Below are 21953 nucleotides of genomic sequence, written 5' to 3' on the forward strand. Positions count from 1 at the left end.
TCCCAAAAGAAAAAGTTAATGTGCTCCGGAATGGATGCACTCAACTGTTTAGTCAGGAAAAGGCATTCTTGCCTATTTCCAGTACCAGGTGTTTCCATCACTGTGTCTCCTAGGGTGCAGTCAGAGTTGAAATTAACAGAATGGCACCTGCTGTAGATGATCACACAGTCTGTCTGGTGTCCCAAGAATAATTAGTCAAATAACTCAGGGGAAAAAATTCAGTAATTATATCAACTAAACTCAGGGCTCAGGCAAAATGAGTTTATCATCTTTGGAGTAGAGGCTACATTGGCCTTAAAAGTAGTTACTCCATAATGTGAGGGAGCAACTTGAGGCTCAGAGACCTATATTACTTGTCCAAAGTCACAAAGGTGGAAAGTAGCAAGAACAGAAGTCTTTTTACTTCTAGTTCAATGCCATTTCCACCTCACCAACACCAAACTTCCCTAAGCATTTCTTTGCCTATGGCTGGGCTGAGCCAAATCCCAATTCACACTGCTACGCTTATACCTGCTACCACACTTCATCAACTCCAACACCAAGATAACCTCTCAGAGGATGAGAGAAGGATGAATACTGGATTCTCACTTATTCAGTCACTGGGCTCCCCAGCCCTGCTGAGCCTGCTAAGAGAAAAACTGCTAGGTTATGGTCTATATCACTTGTTTCTTCAAGGCAGATTGGTCCAAAGAAGCTTGGGTTCAATTTTATTCAAACATTTGCTGAGTACTGGGGTGCCTGGGTGGCTCGGTGGGTTAAGCCTCTGCCTTCAGCTCAGGTCATGATCTCAGGGTCCTGGGATCGAGCCCTGCATCAGGCTCTCTGCTCAGCAGGGAGCCTGCTTCCCCCCTTCTCTCTCTGCCTGCCTCTCTGCCTACTTGTGATCTCTATCAAAAAAATAAATAAAATCTTAAAAAAAAAAAATTTGCTGAGCACTCACATGCAAGATATCATATTAGGTACTGTGAAATAAAAACACTTAAAAAAATGTCCAACCTATTTTGAAATAAATTTGATGTAGTTACCAAGATATATGAGACAACCACGGCCCTTCCTCTCCAGTAACTCATGCTCTAGTGGAGGAGACAAACACACACACAAGTAATAACCTTACAAGACAGACTGTGATAAATGCTGTTACTGAAAGCCAAATGACTGTGGAACAACTAGATTTACTATCAACCCTCTTTCTATATTTCAATTCAGTTAGAAGAGTTCTCCTAAGGTTCTTTTGGTTCCTCCATGCATTTTTGATAAATTGGACACCCCAGGAGCAGTTTAGCAGAAAGCAGACTTGGAGAAAGGACTTGATTTAAAATCCCATTTTGGGGGCACCTGGGTGGCTCTGTTGGTTGGGCATCTGACTCTTGGTTTCAGCTCAGGTCATGATCTCAGGGTTCTGAGATCAGCGAGCACGGGGCTCTACACTCAGCAGGGAGTCTGCTTCCCCTCTCCCTGCAACCTTTCTCCCACTCTCCTTCTTCCTCTCTCTCCAAAATAAATAAATATATCTTTTTAAAAAATAAATAAAATAAAATCCCAGTTTTGTTATTTATTAACCACTGGGCAATTAATTAACTTTTGAGAGGAGTTTCCTTATCCATAAACGAGGGTAATAATTTTTTGGAGAGTCAATGACACAGAATGTATAAAAGTACTAACATATGTGATGCTGACAAATCTTTTTGAATTTTAATGTAACTGAGTCTTCTTTGAAATATCAGGTACTTATTAAATATTTGTGGATGAATATTCTGAAAAATAGTTTCTTCTTTCTGATACATCAAGCAACTTCTCTCTCCCTAATTCCAGTCATTTCTAAACCATCATTTTTTCTTTTTTTTTTAAAGATTTTATTTATTTATTTGACAGAGCGAGATCACAAGTAGGCAGAGAGGCAGGCAGAGAGAGAGAAGGGGAAGCAGGCTCCCTGCCAAGCAGAGAGCCCAATGCGGGACTCGATCCTAGGACCCTGAGGTCATGACCTGAGCTGAAGGCAGAGATTCAACCCACTGAGCCACCCAGGCGCCCTAAACCATCATTTTTTCAAAACGTGCTCCTGAAATACTAAGCTAGGACTACTAAGTTCTCCCCAAACATTACCCTAGACCATCCATCCTTAAAAGTAACATATAAAACCTACACTAGTTCAAGTCCCACTTTATATAAGCAGCTGTTGGGCAAGAGTCACTTCAGAAATCTGAGTCAGTCTGTGAAGGGCACAGCACTCTTCTTTGCCTTCTGTGCAACACCTGACAAACAAACTTCATCATCAGGAAAATCAATTTCATCTCTAGTGCTACCCACTTCCCCTTCTGAGCCCTGGTACCTCTCTGATCTCTAGGAACACCACAGGCCTTAAAGAAAAAAGACAAAGGCTCTGAAGAGCAGAAATGTTTACTATTTGCTAGAACATTATTATCCTTTGTATCTTAACTTTACAAGTTGGGACTGACTTAACAGAAGTCAAGAGCCACAATTATCTATAGCCAACTGACAGACACAAAGTCTGCCCTCAAAGACCTCCCATTATCAGAAGATGAAACTCTGTCAACCAAAAAGCAAGTATGAACAACCATGAAGCAAGTAAGAATGATACTGTTAAAATATTGCTTTGAGAGGAGAAAGAGTAAGAATTCATTAACATTATCTATCTCAGGCATTGTTTTTATAGATGATAGCTTATTTAACCATCGTGGCAATCCTATGAAAGAAATGATTATCTCCATTTAACAAATGAGAAAACCAAGACTCGAAGAGAGTAAGGGGTGGTCTCAAGAATCACACAGTAATGGGCGCCTGGGTGGTTCAGTGGGTTAAAGCCTCTGCCTTCGGCTCAGGTCATGATCCCAGGGTCGTGGGATCAAGCCCCGCATCGAGGTCTCTTCTCAGCAGGGAGCCTGCTTCCTCCTCTCTCACTGCCTGCCTCTCTGCCTACTTGTGATCTCTGTCAAATAAATAAAAATCTTAAAAAAAAAAAGAATCACAAAGTAAAAGCACTAGGACAGGAATCCAGGTTTTGCGTGCTCTACAAATACAATGCCTTCTTCTTCAAAGGCTGATCATTCAGTCACCACAGATGTAATGGGCACCTGTTATTTTCTATCCAACTAGCTGGGACTGAGAGCTACAACCGCAAACAAAACATACAGGGGTCTGCCCTCATGGAGCTTAGTGTCTTATGAGAAAGATGGATATTACACAAGTACACAAATATAGGGTGAGCCTATTTATTTATGGTAGGGAAAATATCTCTGAGGAGACCTTAGGGTCAAGACCTAAAACATGAAAAGAAGTTAGTGGGAGAGTGGGGTAGTTGGACACAGCATGTACAAAAGTCCTGAGAAGGAAAAAAGCTTAGAATGCTCAGAGTGGTAAGGAAGCCAGTGTGGCTGGTATGCGAGTAGAATAGAACAAAACCACACAGTCAGGGTAGGCAAAGGCCAAGTCCAGATTAAAGAGGGACTATAAACATATAGTCTACAGGCACAGAGATAGGCATAGAGACCCCAGTGGCTTAAGAAGAAATGGAGAGCATGAATTAATGGGGTGCCACAGGGATAAAGAAGTATACATTCAAGAGATATATCTGGGAGGAAGCAATAGTACAACTTGCTGATGGACTGGAGGGAGAGAGAAAATCAAGATCGAATCAAGAGGAGAAATGAAGGATGATGTCCAGACATTTAGCATGGGTACCTGAAAGGACAGTGGTTCCATGTGCTGAGATAGGAAAGACTAAAAGAAAAGACCTGGTTAGAAAATAAAAAAATTCAGGGGCTCCTGGGTGGCTCAGTGGGTTAAAACCTCTGCCTTCGGCTCAGGTCGTGATCCCAGGGTCCTGGAATCAAGCCCCGCATCAGGCTCTCTGCTCAGCGGGAAGCCTGCTTCCTCCTCTCTCTCTACCTGCCTCTCTGCCTACTTGTAATCTCTGTCTGTCAAATAAATAAATAAAATCTTTAAAAAAAAAAAAAAGAAAGAAAAGAAAAAATTCAGGGGCACCTGGCTGGCTCAGGCGGTGAAGCATCTGCCTCTTGATCTTGGGGTGAGTCTGAGCCACATGTTAGGTGTAGAAATTATTTAAAAAAAATAAATTTCTTTTAAAAGAAAGAAAGCAAGAAAAAATTCAGTTTAAAACATTAAGTAGAGGGCGCCTGGGTGGCTCAGTGGGTTAAGCCGCTGCCTTCGGCTCAGGTCATGATCCCAGGTCCTAGGTTCGAGCCTAGGCAGGGAGCCTGCTTCCTCCTCTCTCTCTGCCTGCCTCTCTGCTTACTTGTGATTTCTCTCTGCCAAATAAATGGATGAAATCTTTAAAAAAAAAAAAAAAAAAAAAACATTAAGTAGACATGCTGTGAGGTACCCAAATGAAGATGTCAAGTATGCAGTTAGGAGTCTGGAGCTTAGAGGAGGTACAAATAGTAGCCAGATGTTCCACTAGTCCTTCCTGTTTGAACTGCGATGCTCCACATATTCTCAAGCGGACAGAAGCTCCAAACCCAGCTGCTTTTCACCCCGCAACTATGCTTAACACAAATGGAAAGTTTTTAAGGCCAAAAAGAATATACCTCTCCTTGGAAAATAGTGTAGAGAGCCGGCAAGTTCTCCATGGTCTCGGGTCTTCCTGAATTCATCCTTAATGTTCTATGGCTCCTCCATTTCTCTTCTGCTGAAGCTAATTCAAGTGTCCTATCACAAAGAAATAAGACAAACAACGTGCGAAAGACATCTGCATTAAAGAAGAAATGTGCATATAATCCCCTGCTAGTCTCTACAGAATAATGGCATTAGATTTAACACTAGGCGCTTTCATCCACATCTCTTTTGCCCACAGTCATCATGAGGAGTTGTGGAAACTTGGATCCTTTTTTTCCCAATTGATACTTACCCAAGGCCATTAGTCTGTTTTGTTTTGTTTTTTTTTCTAATCGCTATTATTACTATTCTTTTGTCAAAGGAAGGCTTTGAGATGTGTGTGTGTGAAACTGAATTTTTAAAAAAGGAATAGTAATAAGAGGTAACATTTATCAAGAATGTCCAGGTACCATGCTAAGCACCAAACAGCCAATATCTCATTTAATCCTCAAAGCTCTCAAGCTGTAGGTGACATTCTTTTTATTTTTAAGATTTTATTTATTTACTTGACAGAGATCACAAGTAGGCAGAGAGGCAGGCAGAGAGAGAGGAGGAGGCAGGCTCCCCGCTCAGCAGAGAGCCCAATGTGGGGCTTGATCCCAGGACCCTGGGATCATGACCTGAGCCGAAGGCAGAGGCTTAACCCTCTCAGCCACCAGGCGCCCCAGAAGAGTCTTAAACAGACTCTGCAGTGAGCGTGGAACCCAATGTGGGGCTCGATGTCATGACCCTGAGAATACCACCTGAGTTGAAACTAAGAGTTGGACACTTAACTAAATGCACCACCCAGGTGCCCCTACACCTCTTTTTTTAGTGCCCACATAACAATCCATTCTTGGATGTACCAAATTTACTTAACTTTTTTTTTTTTAAAGATTTTTTATTTATTTATTTGAGAGGCAGAGATCACAAGTAGGCAGAGAGGCAGGCAGAGAGAGAGGAGGAAGCAGGCTCCCCGCCGAGCAGAGAGCCCGACTCGGGGCTTGATCCCAGGACCCTGGGATTACGACCTGAGCTGAAGGCAGAGGCTTTAACCCACTGAGCCACCCAGGCGCCCCTACCAAATTTACTTAACTATTTATGAATCATGTTAAAATGCAGACTGCAATTCAGTAAGTCTGAAGTGGTGCCTGAGATTGTATATTTCCACAAGCTCCTGGATGATGGTGATGCTGCCTGAGTAGAATCTTACCACTTTGGAGTTGGAAGGGACCTTACGGATACTCTTGCTCAGTCTCCTGTTTTTTTGTTTTTTTAAAGATTTTATTTATTTATTTGACAGACAGATCACAAGTAGGCAGAGAGGCAGGCAGAGAGAGAAGAGGAAGCAGGCTCCCCGCTGAGCAGAAAGCCCGATGCGGGGCTCGATCCCAGGACCCTGAGATCATGACCTGAGCCGAAGGCAGAGGCTTTAGCCCACTGAGCCACCCAGGTGCCCCTCAGTCTCCTGTTTTAAACAGAGAGGGAACTTGCAGTCTAGTGGCTCTTAACCATGCCACTTTACTCTGCTGGATAAATCACTGCTACATGAAGATAAATCTAATGGTACTGCCCTCGGGTATCTTTTTCCTCCCAATTACACTTCCTGACAATAAGACTTGAAACTCTGTTTTCCTTAGATTTTCATATCCAAATACCTTCTTCTCTCCTCAACCCCCTCACTTTCATATGACAACTTCGGGTCCTAGTTTTGCAAAGTCTTCCTGATCTATAGGACCATCCATTAATTGAACTGCCTCGCTTAAAACAAAAATGAGAGAAAATCCTATCAGTCTTCCAAATCCTGGTCCTAGTATCACCCCCAGGTTCCTACATCCTTCTCCTTGAGTTCTGTAAGAGAACTTTGTATCCTTGCAATAAACTTGTGCTTTTCGGCTTATATCAGCCATAGGTGGTTTTTATTACTTTACTAATAGAACATAGAATGGAGGCAGATTTGTCAGTTCTTGAGAAATGGCTGATAAACAGGTTAAATCCATGTATCACAGCCTGGTTAGATCCTGCTTCTTCCACTTCCCAGCTATGCAGGCTCATCTCCAATCTTTCCCTCCCTCTAACCAGCATTTCTCACCTCACATCCTAGTATAAAGGTTATTGACCTGAGGCCAGTGGCTCTATCAAGAGACCTTAATTCCTCCAGCTCTGGGAACACTAGTGAAGTATAGAATCCATACAGTGAGGTATAGAATCCATAGAGGCATCAGCGGTTAGGACACCTAAATTGAGCTCAAATGTCTTAGTTGATCACCTGTTCCTTCTACACAAAGGTCATGGGAAGAGCGATAAAAGTAGAAAAAATCTTAAGTTGATTCTTACAGATTTCTGCTGTGCTAAGAGTATGACCACGTAACTTAAAGCTCTCCTATTGGCTCCTTCTATAGAACACTACCCTGAGAAACCCTGCGCAATTCTTCAGGAAAGAAAGCAGTATGCATTACTGTGGGAAATCCTGAAACATAACAGTAGAAGGTTTACAATTTCACGAAAGCAGAGGGTTGCCATTTTTAAAAAACGGAACTTAAAATTTTCTTTCAAATTACATTCTGTAGAAACCTAGAGTTCTGGGGGCACCTGGGTGGCTCAGTTGGTTAAATGTCTGCCTTCAGCTCAGATCATGATCCCAGGTCCTGGGATCAAGCCCCGAACCAGGCTCCCTGCTCAGTGGAGAGTCTGCTTCTCTCTCTCCCTCTCCCTGTGTGTGTGCTCATGCTCTTGCTTTCTCTCTCACTCTCTCAAATAACTAAAATCTTAGGGGGAAAAAAAAGTAAGAAAGAAACTAGAGTTTGATGGTGGTTATTCAGAAGCTCCTCAGTTAATCCGAGGTTGTTTTTTATTTTTTTAAGATTTATTTATTTGAGGGGTGCCTGGGTGGCTCAGTGGATTCAGCTTCTGCCTTCGGCTCAGGTCATGATCCAGGGTCCTGGGATTGAGCTCCACATCGGGCTCCCTGCTCAGCGAGAACCTACTTCCCCCTCTCTCTCTGACTGCTGCTCTGCCTACTTATGATCTCTCTCTCTGTCAAATAAATAAGTAAAATCTTATAAAAAAACAAACATTGAGATACATATAGTCCAGTCAAATAAGACCACATCTGTAGACGTCAAAGAGCAAGTAAACTGATAAAGATCGAGGTACATCATTTGGAGCTGCTTTGCAATAATTCTAGAAACAGAATACCTACAGTAAGTGCTTCGTTTTCCTTGAATGTTTTAAACAATAATAGAATATGTAGGAATGCAACATGGACCCAATTACTAGCCACCCACTTCCCAAAGCAAGGGACAGAGCAAGAAAAATACACTGTGGGAATGAGAGGTGTAGCCGACAAATGGTGGCCCAGAGTGAGGGCAGAACCTATGTCGGGTGAGGAGAAAATTTGCAAAGAAGAGCAACTCAGCAGGGCACCTGGGTGGCTCAGTCATTAAATGTTTGCCTTCAGCTCAAGTCTTGGCTCAAGTCTTGGGATCAAGCCTGGCGCCAGGCTCCCAGCTCTGTGGGAAGCCTGCTTCTCCCTCTCCCACACCCCCACTTGTGTTCCCTCTCTGGCTGTCTCTCTTTCCATCAAATCTTAAAAAATAAAAAGAGCAACCCAGTGTGGAAAGGAGCAGGGTAATGACGACATCCACATATTGGGCTGTCCAGAATGATGAATCAGTGCCAAGAATGAGAAGCAGCACCTGGAGAGTAGAGGTAGTAATGCAATATTAACTTTCTGATTACAGGAGTTATATTGTGATTATATAAGAGAATGTCCTTTTTTATAGGAAAACTAAAGTATTCAGGGATGATGAGGCATCCAGTCAGCAACTTAACTCTCAAATAATTCATTAAAAAATGTTATTTGTACTGTACTTCCACAATTTTGTGATTGTTTAAAAGCTGTTTTTAATGTGCATGCAACTGAAAAAGAAAAAAACAAAAATCAAAAAAACCCCTGTTCTCTCTTCTCTCAAGCAATGAGAAGTCCATAGAACAATTACTAAATCAGTAAGATACTTAAAGCACCTTTGGAACTTCAAGTGACACCTTACTGATCTGGCCATGATTTTTTTGTTGTATTTGTTTCTTTGGATTTGGATTTGTTGTGGTTGCTACAGAACAATACTAACTAGATAAAACCCTGAGAGTTAAAGGAATTCTAATTTATCTTTAACCTGTGTATAAGAATTGAGAGAATCTGCTGAAAAGTAAAAATACTGGGGTATCAACAAAGACAGAATAATGACTCCAGAGCCTGCATTCTCAACCACTATTCTACACCGCCTCAAAAAGAATATGCAACCCACACCTAAATCTTATTATAATTTCTAATACAAACTAAGTCCCAACATTAGAGATTCCAATGAGGAGTCAGCATCAGAAGGGCATCAGTCTTGGAGGAGGTAATGATGAGCTGGGTCTGGATTCATTCATCCAAACATGCAACCAAGGACCATTTCTTACTTGGTTTTTCTCTTCCCAGTGTCTGGTATACAGTAGGTACTCAAAGTTGTTGTTGTTTTCTTTTTTTTTCTTTTTGAATGAGTGAATAGAGCCTCAGTATGTGCTAAACACAGGTAGAGAAAGAAGGGAGAAAGCATTCTGCCCTAAAGAATGCAGACGAAATTAGTTCCACCCAATATATTGGTGAGTTCAGAAGGTGGGAGACTGATAGCCAAAATTCCTCCTCCCCACCAAATTACTAGAATGATTATCTTAGATAGATGATTCTTCCTTTTTGAACTTCAGTCATGGATCAGTTAAGAAAATGTCCAAAAGCAGGAAAGAGAAAAAATAGTAAAATGAAACAAAACAAAACAAAAACACACCACACACAAAAATGGTCTCATAAAACGTGAAAGCTGAAAAGGAATTATGAAGTTCATTTAGCATGTTATTTTTATTTAGCTGAAAATGAGGTTAACAGACGTCAAGTGACTTGACAAAGGCTGCTTACAGCTAACCATGTTGGCACTAGACCCCATGGCCAGTACTCTATCCCACACTATTGTTACAATCAATAATCCTGGAGGTTCTCCAAGAACTCTGATAACAACAGCTAGTACGTCAGTGTTTATTTGCCATGCATTAACCTAAAAGCTTTACTTGTCTTAGCTAACTACAAGTGTGATCAGCACTAAAAATGGTGGCTAGGTTCAAAGTACTGAGAAAACAAGAGAGAGCAAGGGTTTGGAGGACACAGGGAAGTTTAAGAGGTGACAACCAAAGGATAAATGGAAGTCCTGTAGCAGAGAATACTGTTCTTTGACCTCATTAGAACCCTAATCTATTGAACTCTACTTTCTTCCAACCTGTTAGCCCTCTCCAGCTTGGATCCCAGGGCCCATCATTTTAATAATTAGAATGACCTCCCTTTAACTCCGTGTCTTTAGAGCTCACCTTTCTGGCATGAGTGGAGTATAACTGCAGACAACAGAACCCATGCTAGCTAAGTTAAGTGGAAAAGGAGTTATTGCCAGGTATTATGTGCCTTACAAAATTACTTGAAGGGCTACAGGAGAAGGCTCCCTTAGAACTTACAGGAGCAAGTCTTAACCCACAAAATAAGTCTTTGCCATGATCAAGAAAGTTATGGCTACCATTGCAGAAAGTCACTAAACCAGAAAGTTGTTGACTAAAGAAATCCAGTGCCTCTGCTATGATACTTGCCAGCAAAACTGGATGGCTCTCACCCTTTTTGTCTCCACATCTAACTCAGTTCCAAATTCAATTCTCACCTTTGGTGCAAAGGAGTCTAGGAAATTGCTTTTAGCATCCCAAACTTTTCAGTAAGAGAAGGCACATTAAGAGGTGGAAAGTATGCTGAGCAAGTCAAATCCCCGGTCCTCACTATCTCTGGATATGTCTTCTCCATGCCTACACTGAACAGCCTAATGTTCCTAGAAAAAAAAAATACAATCTCCAACCTCAAGTGGACCTTTTTTTAAGTACATACTACAATTCTATAAAGACACTCTGTATTTTTTTTCCCTTTCAAATATTTTATTTATTTGACAGAGACATAGTGAGAGAGGGAACACAAGCAGGGGGAGTGGGAGAGAGAGAGGGAGAGGCAGGATTCCAGCCAAGTAAGGAACCCGAGGTGGGGCTCGACCCCAGGACCCTGGGGTTGCAACCTGAGCTGAAAGCAGATGCCTAACGACTGAGTTACCCAGGCGCCCCTCAAATGGGCCCTTAATTCTGCAAGACAATTCTACGTTTCTCTGGTCTACTCATTCTCCCACAATCTACAATGACTTTCATACTTTCTACAATCTCAAATCTCTGACCTCCTCTTCCTCTAAGTATATGATCCCATCACCTGCTTTACAGAAAAAATAAAAGCCATGAGAAAACTCATTTTACCAGTACAAAACACAGAAACAACCTGTGCCTATTGCCTTCATTTTCTTCTTCCTTTCTATTAACTGGAAAAACTTCTTTCATTCCCATCTTCCTAAGATTGCTCTAACGGTACTTTGGATCCCATCCATTCCCATGTTCTCAGAACACTATCAATGACTCAATTTCTCTCTTGCATTTTCAATTTCTCCATCGCCCTCGAAATTGGGTCCTTGATGACCTCTCATCTCCCTTAGCTTCCACATCCTCTCCTCTCCTTTACAATCATATGTATGGAAAATACTCTCTAGATTCACTGCCTTCATTTCCTTCTCTTGAGTTTTTGTCTCCTATCTGGCTTCTGGTCCCATCACACCAACTCTCATGAAGGACACCATAAGCTCCATGAAGATAAAGCCAACAGACTTTTTTCAATTCTGATGATATTTAAATTCCAGGATTTTCTTTTAATGGGATCAGTTTATGGACATCTTTTTTTTTTTTTTTTTTAAGATTTTATTTATTTATGGGACGCCTGGGTGGCTCAGTTGGTTGGATGACTGCCTTTGGCTCGGGTCATGGTCCCGGGGTTCCGGGATCGAGTCCCACATCGGGCTCCCAGCTCCATGGGGAGTCTGCTTCTCCCTCTGACCTTCTCCTCGCTCATGCTCTCTCTCACTGTCTCTCTCTCAAATAAATAAATAAAATCTTAAAAAAAAAAGATTTTATTTATTTACTTGACAGAGAGAGAGAGAGAGAGAAAGCACAAGCAGGGGGAGCAGCAGAAGGAGAGGGAGAAGCAGGCTCCCCACCGAGCAGGGAGCCTGATGCAGGACTTGACAGGACCCTACGATCATGACCCAAGCCGAAGGCAGACGCTTAACCATGTGAGCCACCCAGGCACCCCTGAATTCCAGGATTTCCTAACACAGACAATTTCCTGCTGCTGAGATAACATTCTTCTGGTCCTCCACCCTAGCTCTTCTGTTTCTCTTGTGGAGTCCTGTTCCTGTTCTTGGCCATTACATGCTGGGACCAAGTGAGGTTCTCTCAGTTGATCTTACCCACACCTATGTCTCAATTATCACCCATCTGCAAATTACTCCCAGCTAAATAGTTCCCAAAACATCTCTGAGTTCCAAAGCTGTATTTCAAACTGCCTCCTGGATCTCATGAATGACCTCTCCCTTCCCCATCCAAAAAAAGAACTACCCTGTTGCATAAGCCAGAAACCCAGGAGTTATGTTTGATTTCTCTTTCACTCCCTGAATCTAATCCATCACTAAGTTCTATTGATTTTACCTCCTTATCTCTAGAATCTGTCCAGTTCTCTGCATTTGTATCAATACCTCAGTCCTCATTGCTTATCTCTCTCACCTAAGTGGTCTATCTGCATTTATCATTCCTCCAACCTTTTTATGCTACTGAGACTGAGGGATCAAGCCACCTCTCCCACCTCACCACTCTCTCCCACAACAACAACAACAACGCAGTGGTTTCTCATCGGTCTTGAAGTAAAAGTCCTGCACCTCTACCCACCTCCCGCTGCAACCTGTAGGAGACTCTCCTTCTTTCCCTCTGTACTGACCACAGTGGCCTCTTTTTTGCCTTATAGTCATTTTCCTCCGATTCACCACAGGGCCCCTGCACATGCTGCTCTATATGGGATATTCTGCCTTCCTCCCTTGACCCAAGTAATTAGAATCTTTCCTTCAGGGGCACCTGGGTGGCTCAGTGGGTTAAGCCACTGCCTTCGGCTCAGGTCATGATCTCAGGGTCCTGGGATCGAGTCCCGCATCAGGCTCTCAGCTCAGCAGGGAGCCTGCTTCCCTCTCCCTCTCTCTGCCTGCCTCTCTGCCTACTTGTGATCTCTGTCAAATAAATAAATAAAACCTTTTAAAAAAAAAAGAAACCCTTCCTTCAGGTATCCATTCAGGCATCTCTTCCTCACAGACGCCTTTCTGCTTATTTCAGGCACTCATAGCATCAGGCATGTCTCCTAAGCAGCAGGTCTTTTACAGTTCTTTAGTGAGATCACCGTTTAACAGGTTTGCCCTCCCGGACTCAAACCCCTGAGGTCAGGGACCATCTTTGGTTCACCATGTATCCTCAAGGCTCTTTCCAGTACCAGCTGGACGATTAAGGAGATACCTAGTTCCCAGATAGGAATTCAAATTTCTCAAAAGACCGTGCTCTGGAGAAGCAGGGGTCAGATATTCCTCTCATCTCCGTCTCTCTGAGAGGACTAAGCAGGCCCTAGTCAAAGACTGCACAATCAGTGGCAGAAACAAGTCGACCTCCTCAGCCAGAGAGGAGCCTGGTGGAGCTGGGAGACAAGGCTTTCCTCCATGGGGGCGTCCCGCACAGGCACAGGGCTGGACAAGGCAAGCGCTGGACGAACAAGCCAGCGGTCGAGGGCCTCAGGCGGCCGCAGAGACCCCAACGCTCTGCTCCGGCCAAGAAGGGGAACCCAGGCCGCTACGTGCAGGCGCTGGGACCTCGGGGCCCGCCTATGCCCCCTGAAAACCATCAGCTGAGAAGGGCCAGACTCAGGCCACACAACCGAGGTGCCGCCTCCAGATGCCGCAGCCACCCACCCCCGACCTTCCTTCCACTTACTCTGTGTCAGCTCCGGGTCTCCCCGCCGCAGCATTGCGCGAAACGCCGAAACCAGACAGCGCTCCCACCCACAAGACACAGCGCGCCTAGGTGGGACTCCAGCCGCACCCACCAATCCTGGCACCGTACTCTCGTGACGCTAGAAAGATCTGACCAATAAAAGGAGAGCACTCAGGGGGCGGAGCAGAAGGGAATACTGGAAGGTGATTGGTTTCTCGAAGCCGGAAGTTCTAGGGGAAGAACTAATTTGGAACCAATCGCGCATTGCCTGAGTGTGTCGGCGCGGTCAGTGGCGGCGCTGAGGAGAGTGGTTGCCGCCATGATAGAGCAGCAAAAGCGCAAAGGCCCAGAGTTGCCACTGGTTCCAGTCAAGCGGCAGCGGCATGAATTGTTGTTGGGAGCCGCGGGGTCGGGCCCCGGAGCCGGGCAGCAGCCGACGGCGCCTGGCGCTTTGCTGCAAGCGGTAAGTGAAGTAGCAGACAGCCTTCGGCCCTACGCTCATCTTCCTCTCTGAGAGCCTAGCACCCGGTGATCCCGCACTGCGAGGGCAGAACGAGAATAGCTACCTGCAGTTAAAGTAGGGGAGCACTGTGGAGGTGGTCAACAACCCCGCAGATGCTCCCTTCGTTCCCCGGTTGGACGCCTGTTTTCAGGGTCTCAACCACCCTGTGAGGGGGCGTTAGAATTAAAGTTACAGACCTTGAACTCAAAACCGATACCAGGGCTTTTTCATACTTAATCTTCCACAGAGATCCGGCATAGAGTAAACATTCAGAAAAGGTTGTAGAATGGATGGATGAATGAATGAAAGAATGAATGAATGAGGGAAGGAAAGAAATGAATGAGACCCGCTCGCTTTGGGACTTTGGGCAAGTTGCTCTCCCCTTGGACTCTCAGCACTCGTGTTGTTATTAACGACAACCGAACAATCGCTAACATTCATTGAGTCCCTGCACCCAGGGCTTTGTGTGCGAAAACTCCATTAATCTTGGTTACAGCTTAAGAGTTAGGAACTCTTCGTGCAGTCTCTTGTAAATTTACCCGGTAAATGATAGAAAGAGACTTTAAACCCCAAATCCGTAGTCTTAACTGCATTTCTTGTAAGATAGAGGTAATGATCACATCTCTTTTCCTGTGCTGTTAGCTTCAGATCAAGAAATATGTGTGTCCTCTCTCAACCTTTCCACTGGCGGGTGAGCAAATCCTGCTAGCACCACCCTCAAAATATATATACCAAATTGCTACCCCCTTCTGCCACCTCCACCACTAACTCGTGGTCTGAGCCATTATTTTCTCATCTGGCATTATCGTAGTGAGGTCCTAAAAGGTAATACTGTTTCTGCTGTTGTATAGTCAGTCTATTCTCAGTCGGGCGACTGGAGAACCTTGCTAAAAGGTCAGATCATGTTTCCCTCAGCTGAAAACTTTCAGTGGCTTTCCACTTCACCCAGAGTTAAACTAAAATCCTTAAAATCTTTTGCCCATATTCCATTTATCTCTCAAATCTACCTGTTTTCCATTGCTGATGCTGCTCGTTTCGCTGGCTTCCATGCTCTTGCCTCGAAGCCTTTGCATTTGCTGCACTCTACCAGAATGCTCTTCAAAACGGTTTACACACTCCGGCTCCTCCAAATCTTTGTTCAGATATCCCGTTTTTCAGGGAAGGCTTTCCTGACTACACTGCTTTAAATTGCAGTACCCCATATGCATTAACCCACGTTGCTTTTTTTTCTCCATAGCACCTACCACCTGCTGTATGTTTTGTTTTCTCTCTCCCTTTCTCCTCTTCCTCCTTTCCTAGAACACAAACTCCATTGTTTATTTTGTTCAGTACTACTTTTCCAGTGCCTAGAAAAATAGCCCGGCACATAATATTTTTTTGACTAAACCAGAAACTACTAAAGATATTTGGCACTAATAGTGCACCCATCCTTCTCTCTGAAAAAAAGTATCAGCCTGGGTTTCATTGAATTGTCCAAGCCTAGGCTTGGTGTCAAGACCATAATCACAACTGCTGGGTAATATGTACCCTGCAGGATGTTTGGGAAGCACAGTCCAGTCATTAAATGAGCTAGAGACTGGGAAAACAGTATTGAATGACACAGGCAGGGTCCCTACACTTACAAGGCTGCTTTTCTACTGGGGAAAAAGAAAAAAATGTGTGAGCAAATATTTAAGGTAATTTCAAGTAGTGGTAAGTGCTGTAAAGAAGTACAGTAGGAGTAATGGAATACTGAGGGGAGGTGTGGTGCTGCTTGAGTTTGAGTGATCAAGGAAAGACCTTCTGAAGAGGAAACATTGGAACAAGCTAAACACAGGAGGATCAAGGGAAGAGGATTCTGATCAGGACCAACAAGTGTAAAGATCCTCGGACAGAAATGAGCTTAACATGTTTGAGCAATTAAAAGTTGGCTATGGGACCGGAGGAGAGTGAGCGAGTAGTTAGTAAACAGGTAGACACTAGACACTACAGCAGGAAGGGATCAAATTGGAGGCATAAGTTAGTATAAGAAGAGTTGCCATTCTCTAAATCAGGAGAAATCTACTCAGTTATTGTTTCCCATGTCTTTTGCACCCTCCTTTGCCTGTATGTAGTGACTACTCTGTACTTCTCTCTTTTGTTCAGGGACCTCCAAGGTGTTCCTCCCTTCAGGCCCCAATCATGCTGCTCTCAGGACATGAAGGGGAAGTGTACTGCTGCAAGTTTCACCCCAATGGATCCACCTTAGCATCTGCAGGATTTGATCGACTGATATGTAAGAGATAGTTTCTGAAGTTGGAATAATTGCTGTCCGCTAAGTTGTGATTATTTTTTAAAACCTCCAGTGCCGAAGAAGGTCATCAGTCTGAATCGGTCATGTCACAAACTACATAGCTAATATGCTAAAACAGTACAATAAGAATATTGAATGGTCTTGGGTATAGACCTCAAGGTCCATGTGGTAAATATAAAAGGGATTATGTTACTAGTTGGAAAGTGAGTTGCCCTACTTTGAGAATATCTTCCTCATGGAGACAAATCTTGAGTGGATTGAGCCAGATAAGAGACCTAGGCATACCAGGTTAATGGAAGTAATGAGGGGAGAGAGAGCTTCCTTCCTCTTGTGAGACCTTCCTCTTGATCCACTCATAGAAACCTAGCATATGGGAAAGAACGGGGGGGTGGGGATGGTAAAGTGACAACTCAGTTGGATAATCTCCCTGTAAATCATTAGGATCTGCATCCAAGAGGCATCTGGCTGGCTTAGTCAGTAAAGCATGTGACTCTTGATCTTGGGGTTGTGGGTTCAAGCCCCATGTTGGGCGTAGAGATTACTTAAAAATAAAATCCTTAAAAAAAAAAAAAAAAAAAAGTTCAGGGCACGTGGCTGGCCCAGTCAGTAGGGCATGCTAGTCTTGATCTTGGGGCTGAGTTCAAGCTCCATGTTGGGTGTGGAGCCTACTTAAAAATTTTTTAAAAATTGGGGGCTTCTGGCTAGCTCAGTCGGTGGAGCATGTAACTCTTGATCTCAGGGTCATGAGTTCAAGCCCCACATTGGGTGTAGAGATTGCTTAAAAATAAAATCTTAAAAAACAAAAACAAAAAACAAACTCTGCATCCAGATTCTTAGCTGCTAGTTGGCAGTACCCGTTTTTGAGAAGTAAGTTGAAAAAATCACTTTAGAGGAGTCATGAGAAAAAAGCAAGAGAGAAGATATCAGGAGCATCTGACTGTCTTTTATTCTGACATCATTTGTTGCATTATGGGATGAAGTGAGTCTTTTAGTTCTTTGCTTATAAGTCTGTACCTCAGAATAGATGAGAGCTGTCTTTGCTGTCTTAATTTAGCTGTTCTAGTACTGTGATCCTTAAACTTAACGGTGGCCAAGCATCTGGAACACTTGCAATTTTGCAGAACATTCTTGAATCGATACACTTATTTCATCAAGCAAAAAACAGTTTATCAACAGAAAAATAACTACAATATGTATGTACCTTATAATATATAGAGGTGCTCCTTAATAACACTCATCAAAGTTCATTCCTTGCTAGACCAAGTTCCCTGAGGACAGGAAATGTGTCTATTCGTTTATCTCATTTTATCCTAGCACCTGGCATGTTGTAGGTTTATGGTACATGTGGAATGAATAAATGTAGTATAAAGTCATTGCCATGTGACCTTCAAGTCAATTCCAGCTTCCTGGGTTTTCTGTAAGTGCCATCATTTTGTAGCCTCTATACTCAACCAACATGTAGTAGTGAGTACCAACTTTTTAAAAATTACAGTAGAAAGCTTAAGACTTTAAAAATTATACCTATTTTTTTTAAAGATTTTATTTATTTATTTGACAGAGAGAGAGAAAGATCACAAGTAGGTAGAGAAACAGGTGGGGGGGGGGGGGCGGGAAGCAGGCCCCCTGCTGAGCAGAGAGCCCGACACAGGGCTCGATCCCAGGACTCTGGGATCATGACCTGAGCTGAAGGCAGAGGCTTAACCCACTGAGCCACCCAGGTGCCCCTATACCTACTTTTTTTAAGATTTTATTTATTTGAGAGAGAGAGCACGAATAGGGGAGGGGCAGAGGGAGAAGCAGACTCCTCACTGAGTAGGGAGCCCTATGTGGGGTTTGATCCCAGGAGCCCAGGATCATGACCTGAGTCAAAGGCAGATGCTGAGTGAACTGAGCCACCCAGGTGCCCCTCCAAATTATATCTATTAACTAATTTTTATCAATCTTATGAAATATGAAAATATTACATTATTTTTGTTTTTGGTGTCAGGAAAATCGGTCCAGCCAGTAGAGCCAATAGTGTTCCAAGGGAGTGTAATCTCAAAACCATTGTGGTAAATTTATAAGTACCTTTCCTATGGCTAACGATGAGTTTTCTTTTGTGTAGTAATGATCATATAACTTGGGTCTTCCTAACAGTGTTGTGGAATGTCTACGGTGACTGTGATAACTATGCTACATTGAAGGGACACAGTGGGGCCGTGATGGAGCTGCATTATAACACTGATGGCAGGTCAGTAAGTAGTCTGCATGATAGAATGACAGCTGCTTTCATACTAATTTTTCTTGGCATCCTTTCACATTTCATCCATAAGTTTTCTATCTCTCTGGAGACTTTGCTGTCAAAAACTACGGCATTTTTGGCAGTTACTTTATTATCCTATCACTGTCAACCCAATCTCTTGTTCCATGTATGCATTTATAAATACATCTCTACCTAACATCAATAGCCCAGACAATTTCTTTTTTAAGACATAAAACATAATTTTATATGCAGAAATCAGCTATTCTTACTATATAAGCAATAAAATATTTACTTTGAGAAACTCAAAAATATATAAATTTAAAAATAGCCCATATTCCTACCACTCCAAAGATAATCACTGTTAATATTTTGTTAGTGTTTCTCAAGTTTTTTCCTGCTTAAAGCTATTTGGTTTTACGTGTACATTAGAACTTCATGTATGATCTTTTCTGCTGCTTTTTTCTTTTAACATTATTCACCTAATGTATCATTTATTATAATATACATTTATCATAAACATTTTAATGACTGCCTAATTTTACAATAACTATGTAATACAGAAATGTGATTATGCAAAGTTAATTAATCCATTAGGTATTTCAGTGAACATTCATTGTTTTATACCTCTGACCTTTTAAAATCCTAAGGTCCCTAAATCAACTGGTACATAGCCCTGTATGCATTTTTCCTGTTAATATTTGAATAAAGAAAGCCTTATAAAATCAATTATAACTTAGAAATCATTGTCATGGGCGCCCAGCTGGCTCAGTCCGAGGAGCATGTGATTCTTGAGCTTGGGGTCAGGAGTTTAAGCCCCTTGTTGGGTGTAGAGATTACTTAAATAATAAAACTTTTTAAAAAAATCATTTTCAGAGATGAAATAAGAAACTTTGAATTTTAGAGAAAGGGTTAAAGTTACTGAGTCACTGAGTCAAGAATTGCCACAGTCTGGGAGCTGGAGAGGAGAAGGGAGCTGAGGGACATTGGAAGGGGAGGTGAACCATCAGAGACTATGGACTCTGAAAAAACAATCTGAGGGTTTTGAAGAGGCGGGCGGTGGGAGGTTGGGGGCACCAGGTGGTGGGTATTAGAGAGGACACGGATTGCATGGAGCACTGGGTGTGGTGCAAAAACAATGAATACTGTTAAGCTGAAAGGAAATTTAAAAAAAAAAGAAAAAAAAAAAGAATTGCCATAGTCTGTCTTCCCACTGTAGCAGGGAGTGGTTAAACATTTCCAGATGGGAAAGTGTTAAAAGCGTCATCTATCAAAAAGGAGGAAGAGATTAGGGAAACTGCTGTATTAGGTTGGGATATATCATGGGGACTGAAGAAGGACTTTTTTTTACATTTTCATGGGGTAGACCATGTAACCCAGTCTAGAGCACCAGTAGGATTTGGTAGGTAGGGTGAGGCATGCCTACGTCATGTGTGAGACTGGCAACAGTACAACATGTCAGTGGCCTTAAAGAGTTTGGCACATTTTGGCAAGTGGGGAGGATGGATGGCTGTTGTTCGTCTGCACTCACTTGTTTTTTGTTCTTCCTCTTGCAGTATGCTCTTCTCCGCATCCACAGATAAAACTGTGGCAGTGTGGGATAGCGAAACAGGCGAGAGGGTTAAAAGGCTGAAAGGACATACTTCCTTTGTGAATTCCTGTTACCCGGCCAGGAGGGGCCCCCAGCTTGTCTGCACTGGCAGCGATGATGGGACAGTTAAGGTGGGTGTTGTCTGTCTGTATGTTGTTGCTGGTTCAGAGGTTCCATAATATGAACTTACTTTGCCTTCCATCTATGGCGTAGCCTCCTCTCCACAACTTTGTTTTAGCAGTCATTTCCCAAAACAGAGGTCTTTCTGTTTTTACTTTAAGATTTTTTAATTTGAGAGAGCAAGTGGGGGTGAAGGGGAGCAGATCGGGAGGGAGAGGGACAAGCAGATTCCATGCTGCTTGTGGAGCCCAGTGCAAAGCTCAGTCTCAAAACCCGGAGTTCATGCTCTGAACTGAAACCAAGAGTTAGCAGACACTTGACTGGCTGGGCCACCCAGGCACCCCAAAAACAGAGGTTTTTTAAAATAACAGGCAGTATTTTTAAGGATCCTGTAGAATGTTAGAACCATGTTGAACCTTTGTGACTTGGAATAAAATGGACCACCTGAATTGGATCCTTTTTTTTTTTTTTTTTTAATTTATTTGTCAGAGAGAGAGAGAGAGAGAGTGAGCGAGCATGTGCACAGGCAGGCAGTGGCAGGCAGAGGCAGAGGGAGAAGCAGGCTCCCTGCCCAGCAAGGAGCCCGATGCAGGACTCAATCCCAAGACACTGGGATTATGACCCAAGCCTAAGGCAGCCACTTAGCCCACTGAGCCACCGAGGCATTCCCTGGGATTCTTGACTGAGCTGTTTACCTAATTATGTGATCTCAGGCAGTTCACTTTTCTGATCCTGTTTCTCAGTCTTTAGAACAGTGACAGCAATATACATGTCTTACAAAGCTGTTATAAAAGTATAGCCACTATATAAAAAGGTCAGTATATGGTTTAGTAACAAGATCATTTAGTTCAGTGATTCCAGCTTGTCTTCATGTCAGACTGCCTGAAGAACCTATTAAAAATAACCAAGTTCTCAGGACGCCTGGGTGGCTCAGTCCGTTAAACATCTGCCTTCAGCTAAGGTCATGATCCCAGGGAGCTAGGATCAAATCCCGCATTGGGCTCCTTGCTCAACAGGGAGCCTGCTTCTCCCTCTGCCTGCTGCTCTCCCTGCTTGTGCGCTCACTCTCTCTCTCTCTCTCTCTCTCTGACAAATAAAAAATAAAATCTTAAAAAAAAAACCAACTCAAGATTCTTGTTCAGTAGGTCTAGAATGGGAATTTTTGTTTTTAAATTAAGACTTTTTTAAAGAGCAGTTTTAGGTTCACAGTAAAATTGAGAAGGTAGAGAGATTTCCCATATACCCACTGCCCCCACACATGCATGGCCTCTCCTGTGATCCCCCACCAGAGTGGTACATTTTTTACAATGGATAAACCTACACTGACACAGGGGCACCTAGGTGGCTCAGTGGGTTAAAGACTCTGCCTTCGGCTCAGGTGATGATCTCAGGGTCCTGGGATCAAGCCCCGCATCAGGCTCTCTGCTCAGCAGGGAGCCTGCTTCCTCCTCTCTCTCTCTGCCTACCCCTCTGCCTACTTGTGATCTCTGTCTGTCAAATAAATAAATAAAATCTTTTAAAAAAAAAACCTACATTGACACATCCTAATCACCCAAGTCCATAGTTTATATTAGGGTTCACATTTAGTGTTATACATTCTGTGGTTTGGGACAAACATGTAATTACATGTATCCATCACAGTGGTATCATACAGAGT

The 21953-nt window shown here is 43.1% G+C and overlaps 2 protein-coding genes across 3 annotated transcripts in view; one reads left to right on the forward strand and one right to left on the reverse strand.

The window, feature by feature from the left end:
- ZCCHC17 (zinc finger CCHC-type containing 17) overlaps positions 1 to 13667 on the reverse strand; it is a 57434-nt gene extending 43767 nt beyond the window's left edge. For both annotated transcript variants that reach the window (XM_047724310.1, XM_047724309.1), the window contains exons 1-2: positions 13573 to 13667; positions 4566 to 4686 (exon numbers count right to left, since the gene is read on the reverse strand). In XM_047724310.1, coding sequence (XP_047580266.1) covers positions 4566 to 4631 — 66 coding nt within the window. In that variant the 5' untranslated portion in view covers positions 4632 to 4686; positions 13573 to 13667. The remainder of the gene's footprint in view (positions 1 to 4565; positions 4687 to 13572) is intronic.
- A 189-nt stretch (positions 13668 to 13856) lies between these two features.
- The window catches only part of SNRNP40 (small nuclear ribonucleoprotein U5 subunit 40), a 37707-nt gene continuing 29610 nt past the window's right edge, over positions 13857 to 21953 (forward strand). Inside the window, exons 1-4 of the mRNA XM_047727644.1 lie at positions 13857 to 14035; positions 16199 to 16328; positions 18483 to 18576; positions 20142 to 20307. Coding sequence (XP_047583600.1) covers positions 13892 to 14035; positions 16199 to 16328; positions 18483 to 18576; positions 20142 to 20307 — 534 coding nt within the window. The 5' untranslated portion in view covers positions 13857 to 13891. The remainder of the gene's footprint in view (positions 14036 to 16198; positions 16329 to 18482; positions 18577 to 20141; positions 20308 to 21953) is intronic.

This window comes from Lutra lutra, chromosome 4 (assembly GCF_902655055.1).
Source record: "Lutra lutra chromosome 4, mLutLut1.2, whole genome shotgun sequence".
In the NCBI taxonomy this organism is placed as follows: domain Eukaryota; kingdom Metazoa; phylum Chordata; class Mammalia; order Carnivora; family Mustelidae; genus Lutra; species Lutra lutra.